This window comes from Gallinula chloropus (assembly GCF_964237585.1).
Source record: "Gallinula chloropus genome assembly, chromosome: 2".
Classification (NCBI taxonomy): domain Eukaryota; kingdom Metazoa; phylum Chordata; class Aves; order Gruiformes; family Rallidae; genus Gallinula; species Gallinula chloropus.
The window spans coordinates 79,991,119-80,016,885 of NC_140086.1; the positions used below are offsets into that span (position 1 = coordinate 79,991,119).

Sequence of the window (25,767 nt, forward strand, 5' to 3'; positions counted from 1 at the left end):
TTGCCTGGGCTGGTAATCCTCTGCCATAGAGGCCCAGTGATCTCTCTACTGTAGCATAGCAACTGCAAAGAAAGTGGAACAGTATAGCAGCAGTTTTCTGGTAGCCTCCTGTGTTGGGGAGCAGATGGTGGTGATTTGAGTGGAGAAAGGAGAAATTAAGTACTCAATGGGAAATAATTCATTGATCAGTTGGCCAGATCTTTTCCAATTCTGTCTAAAGGGAAAGTGAGACATCAAGCAAAAGAGTCAAATGTGAACTCAAACAAGAGGTGCTATCTTGGCAAAAGTGGGTTGTTTCTAATTGGAATATAAGAGTATTGATTAGTTTTACTGCATTAGCTGTGCCTGTGTGGATTAATCAAATCCTCTGAGAGAAGTTCCTATTGAGAGGAAAAAATGGAGAATGAAATGAGCCTTGTCTTTGAGTGAACAAAAGCTTGGCTGATGTGAAGGGTATAACAAGTTGTTTTCAAGAGGGAATTACCACAATGGAGATGTTACTAATGCTCTTCCCTCAGAGACCTGTCTTGACTAACATTTTCATTATTGACTTTTTGAACTAGATGATCTCCGGAAATTTGCGAATAATGGTGGGAAACACCCCTGCTGCAGCAGGGATTAATGCAGTGATGCAAAATGCTGAGTACAGCAGGGAGGAGACCATTACAGTGAAATATTTAGTGGGCATCTCACTGAGGAGGAGGCAGCTAAGAAGGACTAAGAATGTATTGCTTGAATCTAAACTGACCACAGATTGTTATCATGGTGAGGTGTACAGCTGGGGGAAGGAGAAAGGCTACTGTACATCAGGGAGTTTTTTTTTCCCTTGGTGTTTTTTTATAGAAGAATACTAGAACCTGTGTGAAAGATCTTATTTAGAGGGGCAGAATGGCTGATGTAAACCAGAACATCTGTAGGAAATTGCTGGTAGAGTGCTTGGAGAAAGTGGGAACTCTACCTTCCATGTAGACTTCCTTTAAGACTGTTATATTCAGGACTGTGAAACTAGAAACCAGTTTTGTCTCCCAGAGGTAGAACGGATGTTCTGGACAGATGTGCTTATGCTGTATGTGCTTCTGGGGAGTCACCCTAGGTCCCTCTACAAATTTTCAGAGGGATATAAATCAGTCATGGGAGGGGAAAAAAAAAAAAGGCTAAAACCAGAAGTTGTGAAGCTTGATCATAGAAATGAAGTTTAAAAGTGATCTTCCAGACCCGACAGCATGGGTAGGGATTCTATGTTAAAACAAGAGGTCTTTAAACTGTTCTAGAGAGTGCTGGTCTTTCGGTGTAACTTCAGGAAAAAGTCACTTTCTAGACAAAAATGCCTAAAATATGTTGGCATTCATGCTTGTTATTTAATTTTCTTCCTGTTGGGCCTTGCATTTGTAAGTGCCTAGAAATGTGCTCTCAAGTCTATTCTGTGGACCATTGTTCACAGCAGAAGGCAACTGGGAAGGCCCCAGGTCATTGTTTCCTAACACTGGCTATACAGCTTTAATTTGCCTGAAGTCAGTCAACCACAGTTCTCACTATTCTTGGAAAATGTGAGTGGCTTTTGTACTCCTGGGTGCAGCCCACCCCCTTCAACCTGGTTGTAGGCACCCAGTGATCTGAAATGTTATGTTTCTGGTAGAACAGGGTTGCTCACAGTCAGTACTGGGCCGTAGGGAAAGAGCTGTTATGAGACACATCATCAGGCCTCTGTGTCTCTTGGTCTGCCCTACTGCGGGCTTTGCTTCAAAAAACAGCTGTTTAATTAAGTGTCAGGACTCTTGCCAAATTCCAGCATGATGTAACTAAAACTTTCTCCATGGGCAAACTTTAACCAAGCAGTCAGTGCTGATGAGAAACCTGATGCACCCTGGGGATTGTGCTCTCCGAAGGGTGTTCTTTCCAGTTCAAGCAGAGACCAAAAGGGGCTGAACAGATGAGGAAAAAACAAGCTCATCTACAGTTTTGTAAAGTCTTCGGTGAATGGAATCTCTTCCTCCTTGCCAGTGCAGGAGAAATAGTAAGTAGCTGTTTGCAAGCACACAGTGTAGTCATCTGTCAGTTACTGATACTTTTGTGGATTTTGACAATGCTGTCACGAAAGACAGTCTAGGTCAGTGCACCGTATCAGTGCAGACTTGTTATATGAAGAGAGTGACATGACCACCTACTTTATCCCCTGACTTTTACAACTTTTTTAAAAAGGAATAAATCATTGTGTAAGATAGAGAGCATCATGACCCTGCATTCCTTTGCAGGGGTCCTGTTATATGTCACTTGGCGGTTTGTTTTACCCACTGTGGTGGGTACTTGATCAACTTGCAGAGAGGTTTTTGTTCTCTGCTGCTCTTTCCAGTGAAAATTATAAGATTAACTGCTTGGCCTTGCCAGCAAGATGAGAAAAATAATCTTTCCCTGGGCTCTTCCAGAACTGAGACATTGTTGGTTGGTTGTTCTTGATGCTGGAGTGCAGCAATAAAATAAAATTTCAGTTCTCCAGAGCTTGTTGTCTTGTGTGTTTAATGGGTCAGATGAATATAGCAAGAGAGATTTAAGCAATCAAATAGTATTTAATACTAGTTGGCTTGATAGCTGTTTGCCTACCTACAGGCAGCCTGCTTGAATCATGGACAGATTCAGCTAAGAAGCTCAAAGGGACATGTACATTTGCAGAGCTTTTGAGCTTGAAGGGGACTTTGGGAAAGTGCCTGTGGATGTCACAAGGGAGTACCTGGAACTGAAGACTGTGGAGAAAGAGCCGTTTGGTTTGTGTCAGGATGGGTACAGTAAACCATGGCTGTACCTCCCTCATGGAGGTAGTGCCTGGGGATATTTTTCACTGTGTTGATTTTTAAAAGCAATATGAGTTCTTGCCAAAAGATGTTTTTTATCAGTGGTGCCTATTTTGGAAAGGGAGACTGCCAAAATACTTCAAGCTAGTCTGCACTATTGTAGCCCAGTGGAGTGGGGTAATGAAAGCCGAGGCTGAGATTAATGCATCTGAAACAGGGATAGCTTTACGTAGCAAAAGGTCACCCTGGTGACAGATGGAGCTTTACATAATGGATTCCTCAAGAAAGTTTGCTTTTCAAACAGGTATTTACTAATAGCTACGTGGCTTTAAAGTAAGAGAAAATGACAAGGGCATGATAGTAGTCCTTTTTGAGAGGTGTGCTTTACTTCAGAGTCAGATGTAACAGTGCCAAAAAGGCGTCTGCTGTCTAGCACCGTCAGCCAGAGCTCAGAGACAGATCGACCTTTCTGTCTGACCCAGTTCAGTGCATGTTCAGTATCCATCTCTTCCTTTGTGTGCCAAAACCACTTTGGCAAGGGATCTTCAATAGTTGTGTATGTTTTAAAATGCTTTAGATATTAGATTAAAAATCTATTTGGCCAGTTGTGAGTTGTCTTTTTTAACAAAGATATTTGTCGTTAACAGGTGCCTGTCTCTACAGCTTCAGGTTTCATGGTGATGTTCATTGAAGCTGGATTTTACTACTGTGGCTCAAATTAGACTGTTCACTTCCAAAAGTGTGCAGTATTACTAAGAAAAAGGTCAAGGAGAGTCACAACTGAAGAAGTAACTAGTGAGAGAGCTTGCTGTGAATTGTCTACTAGTATTTGAAATACCACAATTGTCAAAGAAGCAATTTTGGTGCAGTTGTTACACTGTATGACTCCTATTTCTAAAGTGATCTTAAAAATGTAAAGGCTGTTATGTTTCTTTTTGACTGTATGCATGTATGTGTGTAGATTTATATGCAGAAATAAATCACTGAGTTTTCAAGTCAGCATAGATGTTCAAATAGTGTTTATTCTTTGGTTTCACTATGAATTACTAGATGTGCCATGCTGATATCTTGTGTGCTGCACCTTGTAGAACCTTCTTAGAAAAACAGTGGTAGTGGTACAGTAAAATGCTTCTCAGTTACTTTTCTACTGTGACTTTTTTTTGGTAGAATGATTTATTTCAGTGATGTTGTATGATCGTTCCATTAGTACAAGCATCTCTTTCACACTGTTGGAGGCATAGGGTTTAGAAAATATTGTTTCTATCACCTCACATCTGTGACCCAAAATTTTATATATATGCTTAACTTGTTTTCTGACATAAGAATAGGATAAGTTTCTCCTGTATTCTTCACTTCCCCTTCCCTACAGACTATTGCTGTTTGTTTTGAGCAAGTAACTTCTAATAAAACTTATCACCGTTGTCAAAAGAAACAGCAGGCAGTGACAAAACAGGTGTGGACAGATAACTTAAGTATTGTTGCCCTCTCTCAGGTCCTCTGGTAGCACATTAGCTTGACCTAGTGTGGTGTAGCAGATTTTTCTTGCACTGAGGCACATACTGTGCAAGGATGTGATCTGCTCCGTTTGTGTTAGCAGGTTTTGCTCACCACTGGTACAGGTGAGGCAATAGCTGAAGGGAGGGCAATAGTAACCTGAACTGCTGCTGCACTGGGACTTGGTCCAGGTACTTGGTGTGCTCCCTGGGCAGAGTTAGAGGGCTTGATTGTTCCAGGCTGGTGTAGGACTGTGATGATCTTCCTGCTGCTTGTAGGGCTTTGGCCTCTGTTTAGAAAAAAGTTAGCCTTAAATTTCCTTTAATGAAGGTAAGGACTATTCCAGGAAATAATTGGATAATGTTTGAGGGAGAAACTGCCATTTCATTACGTTGTATAGCCTGGGAGAAGCCAACTTTAATAAATGGGTGCCTGTGTTTCAGTATTAATACTTATCCTATTGGCAATTGTTACCTGATGTTGAATTACTTTTTTATTTCCATTCAATTATATCTTACACTGTGAACTAAAACTGGTAGAAGAGTATTTAGAAACCTTCTGATGGCCCTTTCTGTGTTAGAGCAGTGGTTCAGCTCAGACTCTTTGCCGACTGCAGTACTGAATAGCATGGTGGAGAATGAAATAAATCGGCAAAGCTTCTAACTTGGTTGGACAAGTAGTGTTGCTCCTTGTTGTCACAGTACAGATGGTTTCTGAAGACTAAACTTTAAGAGGAGCAAGTCAGGTTCTTGGCATGCCATGCAGCATTTCTCAAACTGTAATTTTATAGTGGCATTTAGTTAAAACATATGTTAGAGAGAAAAATCATTTGAGCAGTTAGCAGCTCTCCTAAGTGTAGTTAGCAAAGGATAAGCTGTCCTTTTAAAAGGATATTGTGGAAATGAACACTGAAGCAAGCTTCCTGCACCTGTGTCTCTCTGACATCAGTTATGTTTTGATCTGATATGCAGCCACTGGCATACTAAGACCAGAGAGATGCAGGTGTTTCCCTCTGGCTCATGTAAACTATATGCTTCCCTGGAAATTAAATGCAGCTTGCTATTGCCTACCACTACAAAAGTAGATGCTTAACAGTTAAGGAAGTGCTAAGGCCTGAAAGGTGCCAAATGGCACTAGGCAAGATCTTTTTCAAAAAGGAGGGAGTGGAAGGAAATGCACAACTGTTGTCAAGTCCCAGGACACCACTTCTCTGCTTCACGCTCCACTTTTGTATCCAAAAGTCCAGACTTGCTTTGTCTGCTAGCAAAAACGTACTAACGTGATTGTAAATTTTATTAAACTTGGTTGTTAGAAATCGTCAGACAGGTTGGAGCAAATGCAGGAAGATGCAAAATCCATCCCAAATGTTTAACTTGTCAGACATCTCCACTCCGTGCTTGAGAGTTGGGTCGAGAATGTTTCTTGTCAGACAGAATGTGGTCAAGGAGTTGGAGTCGTTCTCACAGAAGTGAGTTAGCAGGGATGACTGCTTTCAGCAAAATGAAGCTAACCAGAGAGACTGAACTGGAAAAAGTTGAGTTGTGTTTTGTTCAATGACAAAATTATTCACTTATGCTTGGATACTCTGGCCTAACAGGTCTGCCATAAAGGCTGCTGTTCTGGGGACTGTTTAATTTCATTTGGTTCATCAGGTCACATCTTTCAAAGTCATAAGGAATAAGGTGCTAACCCTTGAATAGAGCCAGTTGGGCCATCTCCCATCATTGCGCTACATAGGTAGTGTTTCAGAACGATGCAAAAAACATTAAAATGAATAATTGAGTGGAAGTTTATGCAAGGAGAGAACCAGAAGGAGCTTGCAGATAGTGCACTTGGACCTTAGCCTGTTGACCAGAGTCTGGTCTGTGTTTTCCATTAGTCTCAGACCAGTTGACAGACTCATTTGGATTTCTAGTTTCATTCCCATGTTGCTAACCCTTCGATGCTTGACAGCATTTTTTTGAGATAATGAACTGCTGCTTCTCTACTTGTTGCTGTTGCATTGCTGTAAGCAATTGCCCTCTCTGAACTTCTAACAACTCCCTGTTACTGCAAAGCTTAACAGCTAATTTGTTGGATGGCTTTAGGGAATATTGGTTTCATATTCCTCTGGTGTAGCTCTTGTTAATTTTACCAGTAGTGCTTAATTAAAGCATGTCTTGAATTGGGATCAAGAAATAGAGATGACTGCTGAGGGTATACAGAGTGTTTCAGGGTGCTCATGTGATGTGGTAATATGTGTAGTGAAAATCTGGTGTCAAATAACAGGGTATCGATGCAAGCACCATGCATTCCTCTATTCCCTGCCCCCTTCTTTACAGATGAGTTGGGTCAAACTATAATCAAGCAGTCTTTGTGCCAGTGGCACACATACAAGTAAATAGTGAGAAGGAAAAAAAAATTCCAAACTAATTACTGATTAATTAACAGGATAGATATTAGCTACCTCTATACTTACCTTAATGTGTCCTTCCCCCACTGTATACCTGTATGGGCTATAAGTGCCCCAGAAGAGGTTGTAGGGCAGGATAAAAAGTGTCCTTTGTCTTTTTGTTGCTCGTCTGTTGGGATACCTTGTAGCATGTCACACTTAAAAATAGATGAGGAATTTCTAATGTCTTGTGGCTGCATTTATATTTAACTCTTTTGAAAGTTTCCATGTTCACTTAAAGGAACATTTATGTAAAAGACAGCTGAAATATAGCTGATGCTGCAGAAGGAACAAAAATGCTGAATGCTAAAGGCCATATTTCTATGGAGATGTCCTGGTTTCAGGTAGTGAATTTTCCCAAAGAGCGAGCACAGTGAGCTGAGCTGGACCAGGGTGTTTTCCACACCATGTGACATCATGCCCCTGTAAAAGGTGGCTAGGTGGGAAAGGGTGGATCTGTGCAGCTTTGGGATGGTCTGAGTGTGGGATGAGCATCCAGTTGGTTGTCTGGTCACAGAATCATAGAACATACTGAGTTGGAAGGAACCTGTAAGGATTGAGTCCAACTCCAAAGGTCGACAAGTACTTTGTGTTATCACTAATGTATATTCTGTCATGACTCCTACTGTTGCTGTTCCCCCATCTCCCTGTGCTGTCCCAGCACATTGCCTGTACCCCATCCCATGGTTTGCCTTTCCCTGTTCTCCTGCCCATCCCCACTGGAGGGTGGAGAGGGGAGCGAGCAGCTGTGTGGTGTTCAGCTGCCCCATGGGGCTGAGCCATGGCAGGAGAATTACTGTCGTTTCAGGGGGTAGATGAGCCTTCTGATTTGGATAAGCACCTATTCTCAGTGTTCAGGCAGTGACTGCAGCAGTAGTGTGCACAGTCTCCACACGGTGCTAAGACCAGAAGATGGCTAAATTATGCAATTAAAACTACAGAGAGTTTTCATTAGGAATAATGGAATTATTTCTGTTACAATAAAATGATCTGTTAAAACTGTGTTGAAATAAAAAAACAGGCCTGTAGTATTTTTTGCTTGTGGGATTTTTAATTTTTGCTTGGTAATGTTGCCAGATGCTGTTGTTAGTGCAATGTTAAAACCTCCTTAGATTTCTTCCTCCTTTTTCTCTCTGAAACCTGTGAAATTCAAAGTTGATTGTGAAATGCAAAGTTTGCTGCCTTAGATTCAGTTTTCTGTTGTAAGCATGGCTTCTTTCATATACTTAATAGTTTTTTAATTCTGTAATATACTCATGAATATGGTTTCTAAACCCTTAAGTACTTGGCTTCTAAACTTGCTAGCTTGATGGTTAATAAAAGGATATGGATGTATTTCTCAAGTGGTCAGATTATCTCCTCTTAGCTGCCTTTAAGATACCACTTTTTATCACCATATGCCTTTTTCACAAATATGTTTTATTTAGTCTTCATAATCCTATGAGTCTTCAACAGTCTCCTTCTACTTGTATCCTTGATTTGGCAACTTCCCCTCCCTGTATCCATCAGCAAAGAAAAGCTGGAAGTGAGTGTGCTTATCTAAAGGAGTAAAGTGATCCTTGTCTGCTCTTCCTTAGTTGTCATATTCCTTTGTTCTTCTTTATTTATTTTAAAAGTCATCTTAGGCTTTCAGATCTGTATTGTCATGTGAAAGATCTTCACATTGCTTTTCAGTGTACTTTGTTTTAAAGGTGTTCCACTTCCTCACCTCTGGACAGTGGGCTAAATTAGAGTTAAACATTCAAACTGAAAATCTGGGGGCTATTGTGGGGTTCGTTATTGTGGTGTCACTACGTGTTATGCTGAAGTAATCATTGCCCTAGCACTGCTGTAGTAGCCACCTCCAGCTGTGGATGACTCCTGCTTCTACTGTGCCTGATTTAGCAGTCCTGGTTATAACAAGAATCTGCTTAGTTTGCTGAACCAGTTTAGGACTAAGGTAGAAGGAAAAAAAGAGTTACTTAAAAAAAATCAGATCTGCAACCTGTGCTATGCCTTGTTGTGCCAATTCAGTATCAGACCAGCAAAGTGAAACAGCTTCAGTAGAAACTTCTGTGTGACTGTTTTCAGCATGGTACCCTAACTTTGTTAGCATGCAAAGTAGGCTTTGGGAATACACATACCACATGAGAGGTTTTGGACATCTATTACCTGACTTAAGCATGTGGAGGAGCTCTTACTTGGGTGTAAAGATTTTTATAAAAATCTAGACTTCAGTCAAGCTTGACAGATGTCATACCAGTTGTCTTCATGCTCTGCTGCTGCTGTGATTGCTTAAGTTTGAGATTTTACCTTCACTTGCCAAGCTTTCTTAAGTGGTCTTCTGTAGTGTAGGCAGGTGAAGAACCAAGTCCATGAGGAAGGGTAAGAGCAGGGACTGGTAAAAGATTAGCCATCCAGGGACAGGTCTGACAAAGCTTACAAAGAGTAAGTGTGTAGTAAGGTTTCAGTAGGAGAGATAAGTCAGCCATTGAAAAAGGGTTGAGAGCTGGGAAGTGGATTGGGACCACAACTTGATTTGAAACTTCTTCACAGATGGGCAAGTCAAGTAGCCCTACTGATTGGGTAACTTTGCTTTTAGATATCCTTTTGGATGGAAAGTTGAGGTATGACTGGGAGCTAACCACTGTACTCAAGAAAGGTTCTGCATGCCATGTAGTTACATCTGTAAGTGTCGATTAAAACTCATCTGCAAGACTGATGTCTTGTGAGCTGTGAGCAGGACAGCTGGGCCTTGATACGAGAACAATCACAGCTACCTTTGACTGTGAACGCAGGGTGCCTGTTCATGCAGCCATAATAAACACTTTAAAAACACGTAAGTGTGTTAGTGCAGGTATTGGATGCAGTTCAAACGAATTGATGAAGATTTCACTGAGAAAATTGTAACTTTTGTGCTTTAAGTGAAGTGAGCGTTAGAATTGATAGTGCAGGCTTGATATTAACCTTTAGTGCTCAAATGCTGAGACTAGTTGTTTGTGTTCCAGTGTGATGGTAGGTTCTGCAGACACTTCAGAATCTGTACTGGAGTGTATCCTGTCAGGTTACCTCCAATCACCATCATGTCTCATGCAGTAACTGCAGGATCACAGAAGGGTAGGGGTTGGAAGGGACCTCTGGAGATCTAGTTCAATCACCCTGCTAAAGCAGGATCACCTACAGCAGGTTAATGTGCAAATGAAGTCTCTACAAATTTGTTTGGTATTTAACTGACTAGCTGTTGCCTTTTTGGAATAAAAATTAATAGAATTTTGTTAAAATTATAGTGAGTTGGGAAAAAACAAATTTTAAGCACCCATTAGTAGAGAACTTGGCAGTGAAATTACATTCTCAGAAGTAGTATAAAGCTAAGAAAAGGATTTTGGTTTGTTCTGACTCAATTGTGTTTAGTTTCTCACATAGATTTAATAATTATTTTTGGCTGTTGATTGAAAAAGTAGAGTTAAGGTTAGGTAGTATAAACTAAAGAGGCATTGTTTCTAACTGAACTTTAGAGCAACACATCTTAATTAAATACCCCCTTAAAACATGCTGGTGATAAGAAGACAGTTTTTATTGAAAAGACTAATATTGAATGAATATAATAGTTTTTAAGAAAATTCAGTGATTGGTAGGAAAACTGTGGTAGGAAATTTAGCCTGGAAAAGAGGAGGCTGAGGGGAGACCTTACTGCTCTTTACAAGTCTCTCTGAAGGGAGGTTGTAGCCAGGTGGCTGTTGGTCTCCTCCCCTGAGTAATAACCAATAGGACAAGGAGAAATGGCCTCATGTTGCATCAGGGGAGGTTTAGATTGGATATTAGAAAATATTTCTTCACCAAAAGGGTTGTCAAGCAGTGGGACAAGCTGCCCAGAGAGGTGGTGGAGTTGCCATCCCTGGAGGTATTAAAACATGTAGACGTGGCACTTTGGGACATGGTTTAGTTGACACGTTGGTGTTAGACATGATTGGACTCGATGATCTTAGTGGTCTTTTCCAACCTTAAAGATTCCATGAAAGCTAAGTTTTATTTCCCTGTTTCTGCAGTGAAGTAGAAGGCTATAGATCCAAAAGCATACTTCAATGATTTTGGAGTACAGGCTAAGCCGTTTCAATGAGATGCAGCATTTTAAGACTCAGTTATAAGACATGCTAGTCCTGCTAAGTAATAAAAAGATGATATTATAGATTGTTAATCACTTTACTTTGAGTTCTAGTAAGAAACATACTTACATTTTTTTTCTTCTCAGGCAGCATTACTTAACTAATATTTACTACTTAGACAAAATTGTTCATGGGCTTACCAAAGCTTGGAATCTAGTGTTTAGCACTTGGAGCGGGTACAAAGTTTGGCTGCAAATTAGCATTACTTTCTGGCACACAGGTTGTTTTGTAGGCTTCAAAGAGACCTTGTACTGTTGTCTGGAAATGTGGAATCTTTACCTGACACACAAAGCCAATTCACACACAGGGTCAAGGTATTTATTTCACATCTGCATGGAGATGGATGCTAGGAGGTCACTCCACAAAGCTAGCACACCTGTTACAGTTGTAGTGTGTATTTATACACTCCAGGGTGTTAGTTCTGCCTATTAGACACACTTTCTAAACTAAAATTGTTCAAACCCTTGCTTGCTTTGATTTAAAGACTCCAGTACTTTCTAACTTCGCTGCGTATGTTCAGTGAGTAGGGGTCTTTATTTGGGGAGGGGGTGTATTCAGCACTGGAGGTGTAGTTCTCATAATGAAATAGTTCTCCCTAAAGACACTAATTAGAGGAACCTTACTGACAGTTGGACTCTCAAGGATCTTGTTTTTGATAAGTGTTCTTCTGTTCAAGGTTCCCTTGCCACATCTTAGATAAGAGAAATAATGTTCTTCACACAGATAAACATGTTAACTATCAATAGTGTCAGCTAGGCACCTGTTACATTAATTATGTCCATAAGCCACTAGGCATCATCTAGGCATTGATACCAGAGTAGTTTGACTCATGGGTACTTCTTTATAAACTCAGCAATGGTATGTGCTCTGTTCATAGCTCTGTGTTGTGAAATGCTTGTGTCAGTGGAGATGTGCTACCTTCAGAAATGATGGTGACTTTAGTATTCCTATTGAGCAGCTCCTGGTTAACAAGCCTCATCACAGAATGTTTAAGTTCTCTAGTAAAAGTGATCAATATCATTGACTGTTACATAGGGGAGGTGAAGGTATAGGAGTGAGATGGGTTACTTGAGAAAACTGTGCCCTGGCCCTTTTTAGTCATTAGATTAAATGGTGCTGCTTAAAGGTCTCATTAAATAAAGTCTTTAACCATTCTGAAGTCAGTGAGTGGAAAGATGCAAGTTAAGGATGTCACAACTACAAACCCAATATTATCAAACATTCTTCCAGCATGGCACAGCAAATAGAACCTGCATCTATGTGAATAATCTTAAATGTTGCACTTTTAATCCAGCCTTTCTGAATAGGTCTGTCTTGCTAGTGATAAATATTGTTCTGCTTGTGGTGGGTTGACCCTGGCTGGAAGCCAGGTGCCCACCAAAGCTCCACTGTCACTCTCCTTAGCTGGACAGGGGAGAGGAAATTAATGAAAGGCTCATGGGTCGAGATCAGGACAGGGAGAGATCACTCGCCTATTAGTGTCATAGGTACAGCAGACTGGACTTAGAAAAAATTAATCTAATTTATTAGTAAAAAAATTAATCTAATTTATTAGTAATCAAATCTTAGGCAAGTAATGAGAAATAAATTCAAATATTAAAAGACCTTGCCTCCACCCTTCCTGCTTCCTGGGCTCAACTTTACTCCTAAATTCTCTCCCTTCTCCCGCAAGCAGTGCAAGGAAATAGGCATTGAGGATTGTGGTCAATTCATCACATGTCTCTGCTGCTCTTTCCTCTTTAGGGGGAAGACTATTCTCACTCTTTCTCTGCTCCAGCCTGGGGTCCCTCTCATGTGAGACAGTCATCCACCACCTTCTCAACATGAGTCCTTCACACTGGCTGGAGTTCTTCATGAACTGCCTCAGCGAGGGTCACATCCATGGGGTCACAGCTTCCTTCATGTGTTTCCATATATTCCAGCATTAGGGCCCTCCATGGGCTGAAGGGGGGAATCTCTGTTCAGTGACCTCCTTTCCCTCTTTCATCCACCTGGCTTTCTACATGTTTGTTCCTCTCGCTTTTTCCCACTTAACAATATTATCACAGATGCACTACCACTGTTGCTGTGGCCAGTGGTGAGTCTGTCATGGAGCTGGCTGGCATTGGCTTTGTCAAATCTAGGGGAAGCTTCTGGCAGCTTCATGCAGAAGTCACCCCTGTAGCCCCCCTCCACCAAAGCTTTGCCATGTGAACTCAAAACACCATTAAACAGTTCAAAAAATTCAGTCCCACACATGCATTTTTATGCATGTTTTTCAAGCACTTTGCAGTATGGTGGATAAACTGTGGCTTCTTACCAGCAGGGGAATTTCTGCTGTTTACTTATATCAGAAATAATCCAAGCCTTATTGCCTGTGGTATTATAGCTTCACCTTGTAAACTGTTTGTTAGGTCTTGTTATAAAATTGATTTTAAGAAAAGGTGATATCAAGAGGCTGTGCCTCAAGGCTTTCCTGTTCTGAGGCACCTGCCTGGAGCTGAGGGGCTCAGCTGGGCCATGTGTGGGGGTCTACAGAGCTGGCCAGAACTGTCTGTGACTGGCACAGGGTAGCCCTGGTCGCTCCTCACCAGAGCATCTGTACCTGGTACAGATTTCTGAAAGATATTAAAAATTATTAAGGTGACTGACTCTGTAGGAGAGATACTTTAGTATACTAGTTATGTTCTGTTAGCTTTTGCAGGGGATTTCATGGCATGCTGTGATACTTGAAAAGGTGAGGAAGGTAGTGACTGGAAGATTGATGACAAAGGCCAAACTGGCCAGTTTGAAATTTAGCTTAAAACTTATGGAAATTCTGCAGAAATAGTGTTCTTATTTCATAGCTAAGTTACACCAAATTAAGCAATCCTGAAAGTTGAAGTTATGATTTAGAAATTTTTTTAAAAAAAGTAGAAATGCTTGTAGAAATTGTACCCTCAAAAATTAAGAAATACTGTTCTGAAGTACCAGTGCTACTGCATATCTGCAAACTCTTCAGTGTTCAGTATGCTTCCTGTGAAACATTCAGCTTATTTCCTTTCCTTGGCATTGGAGTTTGTGCAGCATTGCTGTTTGTTTTATCACATCCTGACAAATGTTGGGTGGAAAGAAATTTGGAGGCCCTGTGTGTTATGATGGAGGGGTGGGTTAGAGGGAATTGCTTGAGAACTGTATTACTAAGATTCTACAGAAGGACAACATGGATTTATAGATTAACACATAATCCACCCCAAAAGCAGTCCATTGAGTGACAATACTTGTGCGTAGGCAACTTCAGTGTTAAATCAGTGGTAGCTCTCTTGGCAATTAAGAATAAACCAGGTTTATGACATCTATTTCCATTGGTAGAAATGTAAAAGTCCAAGCCAAACAATTGCCCAAAAATATGTAGTCCAACTATGCTTTTACTTTGGATAAATGAATTGATGTATTGCATCTCTAAATGATGCTGTATATCCTCAAAGCTGAAGTATCACAGTGGGTTGTTGTTTTCCATGGGGATACTTAGACACATACTAGGAGTCTGCGGTCTCTGGAGGTGCAGATCGTAAAGAGATATATTTGAGGTTTTGGACACTTGGAGTAGCGTGATGTGTGTCACGGAAACAGAAGAAGGATAAGAGATTTTTCTTTCTTTCTTGTGTGATCTGTGGTGCTTTGAGGTTTGGATTGAGTTTTTTCTGGATCTTTTCTTGATGTTGTTGGAATATATTTTATTTTAAAAATCTTGTCTGAAGATATAGAAGAGAAAGTAATGATTATCTGGTAGAAGTCTATATGCGTGTGCCCATTCATGTTGGAGTTGAGTTTGACCAATCTCATTTGTATAAGAATTGATGGCTTAAGTAACCAATTTTCTCAGACTAAGTCAAAATCATTGAAATATAATGTTTTTGGACAATTAGAGTGATGAATAGATCTTACTATTTTTGAATTTACTGCTTTTTGCCTCTTATAACTGTTTTGGTTTTCCTTTTTGCCATTTTGTCTAATGTTTCACTTCTGCATGGCAAGCAGATGATTTGGCCCTGCTGTACACTTAACTCCTGAGGTAACTGTCACTGCATGCTAAAGGCAGGTGTCACTGGATTAAAACTTGGTGTCAAGAGTAATACTGCTGTTATTTTCCAGGGTGGCACATAGGAAGGCAGCCTCTTTGAGGCCTTAAAAGGGTGTGTAAAATACATCACAAAAAAGCTCATACAGGAGAACCCAAGAGCAACATGCTGAAAAAAACCCTAATAAAATCTATTCCAGAGAACAGTGAAAGGAGCTCACTCACACCTTCACCTATCACACAGGTCAATGAGCCTTGTGTATCTTGGGACTTGCATCACATAACTCATGCACCCTTTGTTTATGCTGGCTGGATGTGCAGTAACCAGGAGGAAAATAGCAATGTCACAGAATAGGTGACAGTCATACAGTCAGGAACACTGTCTGTAATAGGACAGACTTTGCATATGTGCTTCTGAAAGTGGTTTTTCAGTCTAGGACAGTTACAGGCTGTATTTTCCTGGATAAATTTAAATTGCATTCCTTCTGCACTGGCTGACTTGTGATGTCTTTGACACTTCAGCAGTGAGTGTGACTGGTAGAATCCAAAGTTTGCTTTTCATGGGTTCATGCTATTTCCTTTCTAGTGTTTATCAAATGCTTCCACTTGGCTAAGAAGACTTGTGTGTGTTTAGTCTTACTTCTGTCCTGCAAGTTTTTGACAGCCTGAAATATATTGATAGAAATGTTTGGAGATCTTTTTTTGGGGAAAAAAAAAAAAACCCAACCAACAAATAAAGCCAAAACAAATCCAACCACCTCACTATATAAGCAGCAGGGAATAACTATTGCTTTATTTTTTCAGCAGTATTGAAATATGGAACAAGACACCACTTAGTTCCATGCACAATCTTCTTTTGTCCCATTTCATTGGCTAGTCCATAGAATCTTTTTTTAATATAGATATTTGTTCTGATAACAAAACTGAAAATGCAAACATGTTAATGAAACAAACAATGCTTTAGTTACTATGGACATCTGTGATCAAAAGAAAATTCTACACTATTATTTTGATAGTTATGACTCAAACAGAGACCAGGTAGATTTAAAAAGGCTATAGGGCTATTGAGTACAAAGACTAAAAAAAATTCCTTGGGCTACAAAAACCTGGAGACAGAGACAATATTCAGGGGAAGTATCTGTTATGCATTTGCTTATTCTAACTTTGTCTAGTGGATCAAAATAAAATGTGTATGTTAGATGGCTGGAATATCATTGCTATGACTACTATAAGGCTTTGGCTCTAGCATATGGAAAAAATACCCACACACTTGCTTCTTCAGAAAGGAGTCAGAGACAGGATTTGCATTGCGACCATGTAGCTGTGTGATTCTTTGCAGGTCTGGTGAAACCCATGCTGCCTTTGCTCCTGGGGTGACTTATGTTGGATTGTGGGATGGCTTTCTTCTACCATACCTACCTGCTATCATAGTGCAGCTTGGTTTCTTTTGAATTGCAACTCCTAGCTTTGAAATTAAAAAACACAAAACTGTATGGAGGACAGGTTAGAATGTAACAAGCTATGCTAGGGAAGCATTTGGTAGGCCTTTAACTTGATTAACCTGAGGATCAAATACAGCTGCTACTTCTGTAATCTTTGCAACATTGCTCTCTGGTTGGTCCTTGTAGTTGTCATTGCGTTAGGACCCTTCTCAGGTTTTATTTAGTTGTGAAGACTTTCCCCATGCACTACTTAAATTGAAGAGATGAATTGATCTCTGAAGACCAGTGTTATGCTACACCTCAAGTTTTCCTGTGGCATTAAGGACATTCTCCATCTTTGTATTTGTATGCTGTATTAGGCAGATAGTCCCCTGAGGAAAGCTTTGCAGCTAACTTCCTTGTCCCTGAAAAAGATAATTTTTTTAAGAGGAAATCCTGTTTATGTGCTTTTCTTGTTTTGTTTGGGTTTCTTCTTTCTATGAATCCGTTGAGGAGAGCTGGTACTCCTTGGAAGTTTGTTTTCTGCCTCTGCAGTTGCAGTCCTTGGTATGTGAGCAGTTGCTGGTAGTGACAATTCCATCTAAATACCTTTCCTGTTAGCGATTTGATTATCAGTTATTGCAGGCGTTCCAAGTACTCTGGCTTCTTCCTGGGAAAAAGCATTTTACATTCATCCTTCTCTTTTCTCACCTGCCTTTCTTCTATCACAAGGCTTCTATCACAAGTTTTCTTAGCTGGAGAGCTATTTTGGGGCAGCAATTTCTGTGAAGGCCACAGTCTATTACTCCAACTCATGTCACAGCTTGAGAGCAATTGAAGTGATATTCTAGAAGCACTGCTGCTTGAGTTTGCTTAACTTCTTAAAGTAATGTAAAAAGCAGTGAGTGAATCTTTTTTTTTCTTTACCCCACCCAACTACTAGCCTTAAGCATTCATTTTTTACTTCCTTCTGGCCTTTTTAATATCCTTTCACTTTACAATCATCTCTCAAATCGGAGCATGTTAACTTCAGCAACTTTATGTGGAGAATGATTCTCTAGGGCTGGCTGGTGGATTAAGTGGCAGTGCCTTGGTTGTGAAGCAACCTACGTTTGCACATTCTTCAGTCGTTTCCCATTAAAATGTAAATCCTTGTTCTGTTGTGGCACCTTTAAAAAGCAGACCTCCTCCTTACATCTAAATGTTATGAAAACCAGGCATACAGTAACCCAGAACCCCAAGGAATGCTTGATTGAAATAACAGATCAGAAAAGTCTCTTGCTAACATTCCTATGATTATAGGTTTACTCAAGTGACAGAAACACGGTGTCAGCTAGCTTTCTGCATGCAGCCTAATTTTGGTCCAAAACCTAATGTAGTGCTTAAAGGCTTCACTAATGCAGTGTTTGTGGGGATGGATGACTTCTTAAAATGTAATAGTATTCATTATCTTTCCTATCTCTAGAATTCTCACATATTGTGATTTGGATGATTGGTTTAGTTCCTGCTGTGGAACAGAATGTTAGTAGTTATGAGATTGAGTAGAGTGAGCAAAGGGAGACAGAAGTGACTCATTCTTAGATCCTCACAGGTAAAGAGAGAGACAAATTTGTTTAATTCCTCTCTGCTTTTCTGTGGCATCGATCTCAGTTAACTTTTTTCCTTTATATTTGGATTTCTTCTGTTGGTAACTTGTATGTGGTTTGACATCTTCTCAGTGCCCTCAGACTTGTATGTAGGAAATGCAGTAAAAAGTATTAAGAAAATAAAGGAAGAAACATCCATTCATTCTGATTTATAGTTAAGCAATAAAAATTGAAGAACAGGAACTGAAGAAATTCGTTTTAAAATAGAGTATTACATCAAGCAGTGACTATGGTGTAGGAGGAAACAGCAGATATCTTGCTTTTACTTTCACATGACCAAGTGACTCCAACACATGACATGAACACATAAAACAGCCCCTGTGACCCAGGAGATTGTTTGCAGACTTAGTACATGTAAGATACACATGCTATAAGTTATAAAGCAGTTAACTTCTGCCCCACTGCGTACAAATTGAATATCAGCTGGATGTTCAGTTCCTGGAGTGGTTCTAGGTTCTGATATGGAAGGTCTTTCTATTTTGCTGTTGATTCTCATGTTTGTTCTCTCTTCTTCCCACCCTCCCCATCTCTTTCTCCCTTTGCAGGCAAAGGCAGCTCAAGCATCTCATCCGACGTGAGTTCAAGTACGGATCACACTCCCACCAAAGCCCAGAAGAATGCAGCTACCAGTGAAGGTAGGCAGCTGGTACTCATTACCTAGTATGAGTCAGGCCCCCCAGCATAATCATATCAATTTTCAGAAAAGGAGCCCCTTCTCTCCTACTGTACCTCTTCTATGTACAGTACCATTGGCATATTAGAACTTAAAAAATAGTTCTTGTTCCTGTATACAGTTTTCACTCCTACCTGTTATTTTGGATTTAAACCTGTGACAAAGGATGTAACATGTTTCTGCAGAAGAAAAATAGAGGGCTTTCAGTAATTTTGTGTACTACTGTTTTGACAAAGGCTTTTTGTATTTGTGATTTGATGTGATCCAATTTTGAACTTATTTTCAAAGAATGATAGCTTTTGGCATGTGTTCCATATGTCAGCTTCTAATTTCATACTGTGAACACTGAAGATGTGAGCTGTTTGTGCCAAGATTTCAGAAGTTTAGCTATGGTCATATAGAGCTGACAAATACTTACCTAGATTGACAGGTTCTCACCTACAGTTACTGGAGTATGTGATCATCTGGGAATAGATTTTTAATGCCTAGGGGAAAGGTGTCTTGTGCCAGTATTAATACATTGTACTAACTGGCCTATGAACAGAGAAATGGTGATCCTTTCCTCCTGATACCTTATATGTGAGTAGGTGTGCTTTGTTAAATGAAAGTGTATTTGCCCTAGTTTTCACAAGAGTTTCTTCAAACGCTGAGAGGAAATCATTAAACCTATATGTAGTTTAATGATGTAAGCTAAAAGGATTTTTCTTAAATGATAAATTCATGTGCCTTAACTAACATTTCTGCTCAACTCTTTATAGTAAGCTGGTTGTACTTGGTAATTATCAAACAATTCTGTCATCTTACACTTCTGTTATTGCAAATTATGTTACAAGATCTGATTGTTCTCAGACTGGCTTTATTTAGTATGGTTAAAAGAAATCATAGACTTTGAACAGTTCTAGTTCTATCACTGTAGAAACTGTACAGTGAAAACTGTTCATGTACGTAATAAATGACCACATAAATCACAAGAGTTTATTGTTAGGTATACCTAATGGCATACCAAGAATGAAGATCTGCCACCTGTGAATCATTAGAGATATTGATCTAGAATCTCTGCTTTTTAGTCTGGGAAATAAATTTAACAAGAAGATGAATTAATGGTTAATAGCTCTAAATAGTAGACTCCATGTTTCTCTAAGCCTTAGATTCAAAAGTTTTGAGGTATCTGAAGGAGGTGAATTGCCAAGACATGAAATAAATTTAGGAGATGTATAAAAGCATTTTAACTTCTCTGTATGAGAGCCAGGGGGGAAAAAGAAACCACAAAGGAATAGTGGAAACTGAAGATCGTACTTAACAATTGCTTTAAATTTCTGTATCACTTCAGTCAAAATAGCATGCTTTTTTCCTTATTTTCAAATCAGATAATGCAAAATAATCCTTTATTAATCTCTAAAATTTATGTTCTTAATCTAGCCCATTATAGAGCCAGTGAATACCAATGTTGACCCTGAAATATTCACCACTGGTTTGCAGCTAATTAATTATAAAGGGAGGCTTAAATGCAGTCCATCAGATGCTGTAGTAAAGATATGTTTTTATGAGTTCATGTGCAGATTCAGAAAGAGTTCAGAGTAGTGGAGTTCTCTATTCTGTGCTTGGAGGCAGTTTCAGATGCATGACTAACTTTTTCATGTCCTAGAAGAATGCGATTTGACTAACACTTTGACAACAACAAAAGTAGTCTCTTCCTTAGCCTGTGCTACTACCAAGTTTTTTTCCAGAGGAATTACTAATGTGGATCAGTTTAATATAAATTGCCTTATTGTGGATTGCTGTATACTCTGGCACATATTCTGAGTGTCATAACCAGGGCAAGCAGGAGTTCCATGAAGGCAAGTAAAAGCAGAGATGTGGTAGTGGCTTTGGGAAAAAAACAGGATCTTTTGAAACGAGTGGTGTTACTGGAAGGCATATTTATCAACTGGTGTGTGTGTGTGTGTATTTTTTTCCAAGTGCTGTCTAATTTTACACTAGACTTACACTGTAGGAAGATTCAGTTGAACTGAAAGACTCGTATGTTCTGCAAAATGAGTTCTGTGCTTGCAAGACTGAATGCTTTTATACTGCTCAAAGTAGTGTCCAGGGACCAGCTAAGAACAGGAGCCTGATTGTGTCAGATGCTGTGCATGCAGTGGCAGTTGTCCTTGCACTGGGGTGTTTACATAACTTTTAATAACTGTTAGTTAAATTTACCTTAATGGCACTCAATGCTCTAGTATTTGTTCGCCATGATACAGTAGTAGCTGCCCACCCTAGAGATTGGTAAATGTATCTTGCTCTTCACCCTGGGACTGGATTACTGCTGGGACAGAAGGCTCCAATTCTGCCCTTTGCTTCAGCCCTATATTATAACTTCATGGCACTGTATGCTGCCCTACGAATAAGCCGCATGTTGTGTATGGCAAGATGTATGTGTACTAGGTATGGAGGAGGAAGCACCATGAAACATTGCAGGTGAACTTTTCTTCACCTTCATTGACATGTGAAACAATGTCAATTGAACAAGTTGCAGACAGCTTCTTTGCATCACTTGAATTTTGAATGGCAGCTGAATTCCTGAGTTGCCCAGCTCCATTAAGAGCATAGAATTTATTTGAGGCTATAGGTCTTCCACAGCTCTTTTGAGCTTTGTAAACAGACCTAATTCTTTCCTGTCTTCTACAACATATCTCCTCTTCTGTAGGTCAGTTGACACAACACTGGAAGTTGAATCAGTGAAATGCCTTGAACGAAGTAGAAAGGAAATCTGTGAGACTGATTCATAGAAGCTCCATGGTTCTCTGCAGCAGAGAAGCAGCTGTGTACAACTGCTCAGGCAGGCATGGGTTCACAAGGACTGCAAAAAGGTCTCAAGCAGGATTCTGGCTTGAAGGACTTCCCAAGATGGTTTGCTATCTGACAGCAGGTTTTCTCTTGCCATCAGTTTGAACAGCCAAATGAACCCCACTCTTCATCTTGTCTACTGCAACCATTGTATTTGTCAAGTTTCAGTGCCATGATATTTTGCTATAGGGTGGGTATCAAGAATGGGTGACAAGCTTCTTGAAACGCCTTATGTGGTGTTTCAGTCAAGGTCTGCTGTTAAAGCAGCATCCAATAATAGGATTCCCTTGATGAGAATGAGAGATGCAGTTATGGCAAAACATGGTACCTTTGCTCAAATTGTAGATTGTGGGCTTCTGTAAAGTTGTGAAAGGAGACTTTATGTTTCAAAGAAACAAAATTCTTGTCATGCTATTAAATATACCTGGGTTAACTGCACATCCTGTATTAGTGAAGAACTGACAGTGTGTGTATCTTTAGCCAAACCAGTGTTGCTCAGTGATGCGTTGGCAAGATAACTACTGCTATGTCTGACTGGCTGGCAGACCATGCAACTTCCTAAACTCAAACTTGTATCAAGTGATGTATGTGAGGCATGCAATGTTGAGGATGTACTGGTGCAGAAACAGTTCAGTCTGTGGCTAAATCGTTCTCATTGTCACTTTCACTTTCTGTAATTCAGTGAAGAGCAGATGGTAAAAGAAAAAAATGGTCTGATCCTCTCTGTAAATAGTGGAGTATGCTGTAGAGACTGCTGTTTGGCTACAGACTGGCTGTACACTGATGCCTCCATGCTGCCTCCTCTTCCGAGGATACAGTTTTCTTTAGCTTTAGATATTTGCTGGCTTTTACTTTTCCAGTCTCAGACATTGTCTGCAATTTTTTCCCCCATCAATCAATTACAGTTAGAAACTTGAGACGTCATAAGCGTTTGCTATCCCACGTTGCTCTTCTGGCAAGTGAAAGACTAAATGGATTTTTGTGGGCCATTTAAATGTGATTTGCTAGACAGCCACAGCTGGAATATTATTGTCTAAAACTTGATTTAGAAAATTTAGACTGGCTGCTTTTGTATGGGCTTACCTTGATCAGGGAGCTTTCTTCTAACACTTACCTGTGGAGCGTGGAATGTTATGTCCAGGCTGGATGCTTCCTATTAACTTGATTGTTTTTCAAATAAAAAAATTGATACTGTTTGCACTTTATGTATATGGCTGTTAAGTGGTAAACCAGAGTCAGCTTTAAATTGAGAACTTATGTATGAGCTCCAAGTACGAGTTCTAATTTATTTCTCAGCTTCTATAAAATCAAATTGAAGGATTAGGCCTGAAGCAAAACATTGTTTTAGCAGAGGGCCTTGGTGCTGAAATAGTTCTGAATATATTCTGTTAAATGTTTATATCCTGAATTTTGCAGAATTATAGTGAAGTCAGCAGCTGTATTCAGTAGGTGTTTAAAATATATCTGCTTTTAGTGATGTCGACTTCCAGGGATCTTCAAAAAATAGGTAAATTTTTTCACTTGTTTGTTATTCCTTCTGCACTACTCTGAGATTTCTAGTCTGGTTGCTTCATACAGTGTTCGTACACCTTAAATGTACTTAGACTGTGTTTGGAAAACAGATGCATTAAGAGAACACAGCTTTTCACACATCAGTGCTGCAAATGTATGTTTAGTGTGGAGATTAGATGATTTAGTTTTGGCAGGGCCTGTTGGTATGCATCTCCACAGAAGAGAGAACTTTCTTCTGAAGTTTAGATGTGTACTAGAAGAGGACCCTGTTCGCATAGCTTTATCCTTCTATTTTATTTGGGCTTTTTAGTGGTTCTAGTGGACTTGGTAGCATTAACATTTGGACTTGATAATATCAAAGGTCTTTTCAAACCTAAATGGTTCTGTGATTCTGGGTGAAGCAAGCCCTATAGCTTGGCTGGAGTAATTACATTCATTGGGAACTGTTCCCTGCAATAAATCATATTTGGGGGGAACTATGTGAAAATGTAGTGCTTTGTGAATATGTAATGATTTCATTACTTGCACAACAGTTAATTTATAGCCTATGCAAGATGATACATGCTTAAGGGTGATCAGGCTGTGGCATTGCCATGGTCCTCAGCACTGCTAATGATGGGTCCCTGCCACTGGAGCTTCTTGAAGTGGATAGTATATTAGTATTGGTCTATGCTATGCAATTTCAGCTGTCCATCATCTTTCCTGGCATGTGATAAATTCCAAAGAAATGTATGGTTGTGAGCAAGGACCCAGCCTTCTCACAGTACTGGTTTAGATTCTGCTGAAGTCTTTGAAAAATAAATAAAATACAAACAAAACAAAAAATCCCAACCCATAAACCAAACCACAAAACATCAAACAAAACCCAAAACAAACCAACATAACAAAAATTACTAAACCCAGCCAAATAAAAACCAGACAAAAATCAAACAACCCCCTCCCCAACCCCCCAAAAGAAAAAACATACCCACCCCCAAACCAAAACAAACCCTGACACCTGAAAGGATGCCAACAAAAACCCAGAGCTGAGAGTTACAGCTGGTGGGAAGTTTTATGAATTTAGGTGGTAGGACTTCTACTGTTCTGAACATAGAAATAGAAAATTCTCTCAAGTTTTCTTTATTATAGAAACAGCAGCTACTCCAGTAGCCAAAACTGGTTTTAGAAACAGTTTTACATTTGCATTTTTAGAAAAGCGTAGTTGGACAAGATTTTCTAAGAAAAGTTAGCCTCCATTTGTGTAATACTAGCAAGCGTTCTTCATGCATTTGCTATACTCTTCTAATAACTTCTAAAGAAAATAACTTTCCAAATGACTTTCAAAACCACTGGAATTTTATTACTACTACTGCATTGCTTTATTCTACAAATTGTAAGTGAATTGTGAAATTAATACCTAACTGAAGAAGAAATAGAGAATGTTTGTCCTTACCATTCTTACTTTGATACTTAAAGTCATTTTAGAAAATTACAGTGAGTAAAGGAACAAGCAGCTATCTTTGGAACTTTTTTTTATGAACTGTGGAAATACAGCTTGAGTTTTATCAACTTATGAAATCTGTTAAAGTAGTAGTTATTATACACTCTTATTTTCTGTGTCTAAGAATAATCGACATATTTGTCTCAGGCTTTTGTGCTCAGAAAATTAGTGGTATCTTGGTGCTGTAAATGGAAAAAATAATTTTCCAGAAATATTTGAGCAAATATATCAGCAAACATTTATCACTGCTCTACGTGGAAATATAGTAAGTGATATTTCTTGAACATAGAAAGATTTATTTGGGTTGTGTGCCTTTCATTTTGCTTTACAAGTGAGGGAACAAAGTAAAGTAGATGTTACAGGATATTTTCAGGGATGATGTAATTCTGTTAATTTATCTTGGCTTTGTAATCATATTCTTTCAAAAGGTTGGGTGTCTTTTGGAACTCTGTATAATTCTAAATTTATTCAATGAATTTAACAGGAGGAGTCCCTGCCTTGTGTACAATGATAGATGCTACGAAAAATGGAAAGATGGTGTTTATTTTTTAACAAAAATATTTTAAACTTTAAAATTGTTACTCAGCTCAGACTGAGATTTGGGTAAGTGCTATTCTGATCTTATTTCAGAGGAAGATAAATATCTGAGAGCCAGTTTGTAAATAGGAAACCCTTCTGTATATTGTGGTTCACACAGTAAGGTAGGTAGCTGTGTGTAACATATTGGAGTTCCATTCAAGCTTTGGAGTGGTTTGTGTATCCTCTCAGGAGACTGAGCTAATTAAGTGTTGTGGCAAAAGACTTGCTGAAAGAGATGCTGTCTTCCAACCAGTTTTTCTTGACGATCCTTTTGGCAGGAAGAGCTTTTTTGATCCTGTTCTGTGTCTGATACCTGTTAAGGAACCTTTTCACACTTTCGTTCTTTAATATTTTTCCTTTCATTTTCCCTGTAAGATTACAAGCTTACTAACCCACTATCAGAAAGGAAAACCTATACATGTTCTTTCTGGATGCACACAAGCACACACCTAATTCCTAATTCCTTGGATGGCTGTATTCTTCCTCTTTCTTTCTGTCCCTATGTCTTTGCACTGTCTCTTACTGGGAATTCGGGCTCCCAGTTCTGGGTGCCAAACCATGTCTGAATTTGATATAAATGCCTGAATTTGCCTCTGCTGACTTGGAACTAGGCTGAGATTCAGCTGGCTTTGAGTGAATTTGTAGCCGTTTTGAGTTGGTAGTGAAACTGGAGACCAGGTAAGCTTCCTGGGGTTTTGTGTTGTTTTCTAGCAGTGGAGTTTTCTGGAAGAGTGA

At 39.5% G+C, this 25,767-nt stretch overlaps 1 protein-coding gene across 1 annotated transcript in view; it reads left to right on the top strand.

The window, feature by feature from the left end:
- FBXL7 (F-box and leucine rich repeat protein 7) overlaps nt 1-25,767 on the top strand; it is a gene marked incomplete at both ends in the record, with an annotated part of 174,755 nt that overhangs the window by 22,207 nt on the left and 126,781 nt on the right. The window contains one exon of the mRNA XM_084280108.1: nt 18,505-18,594. Coding sequence (XP_084136234.1) covers nt 18,505-18,594 — 90 coding nt within the window. The remainder of the gene's footprint in view (nt 1-18,504; nt 18,595-25,767) is intronic.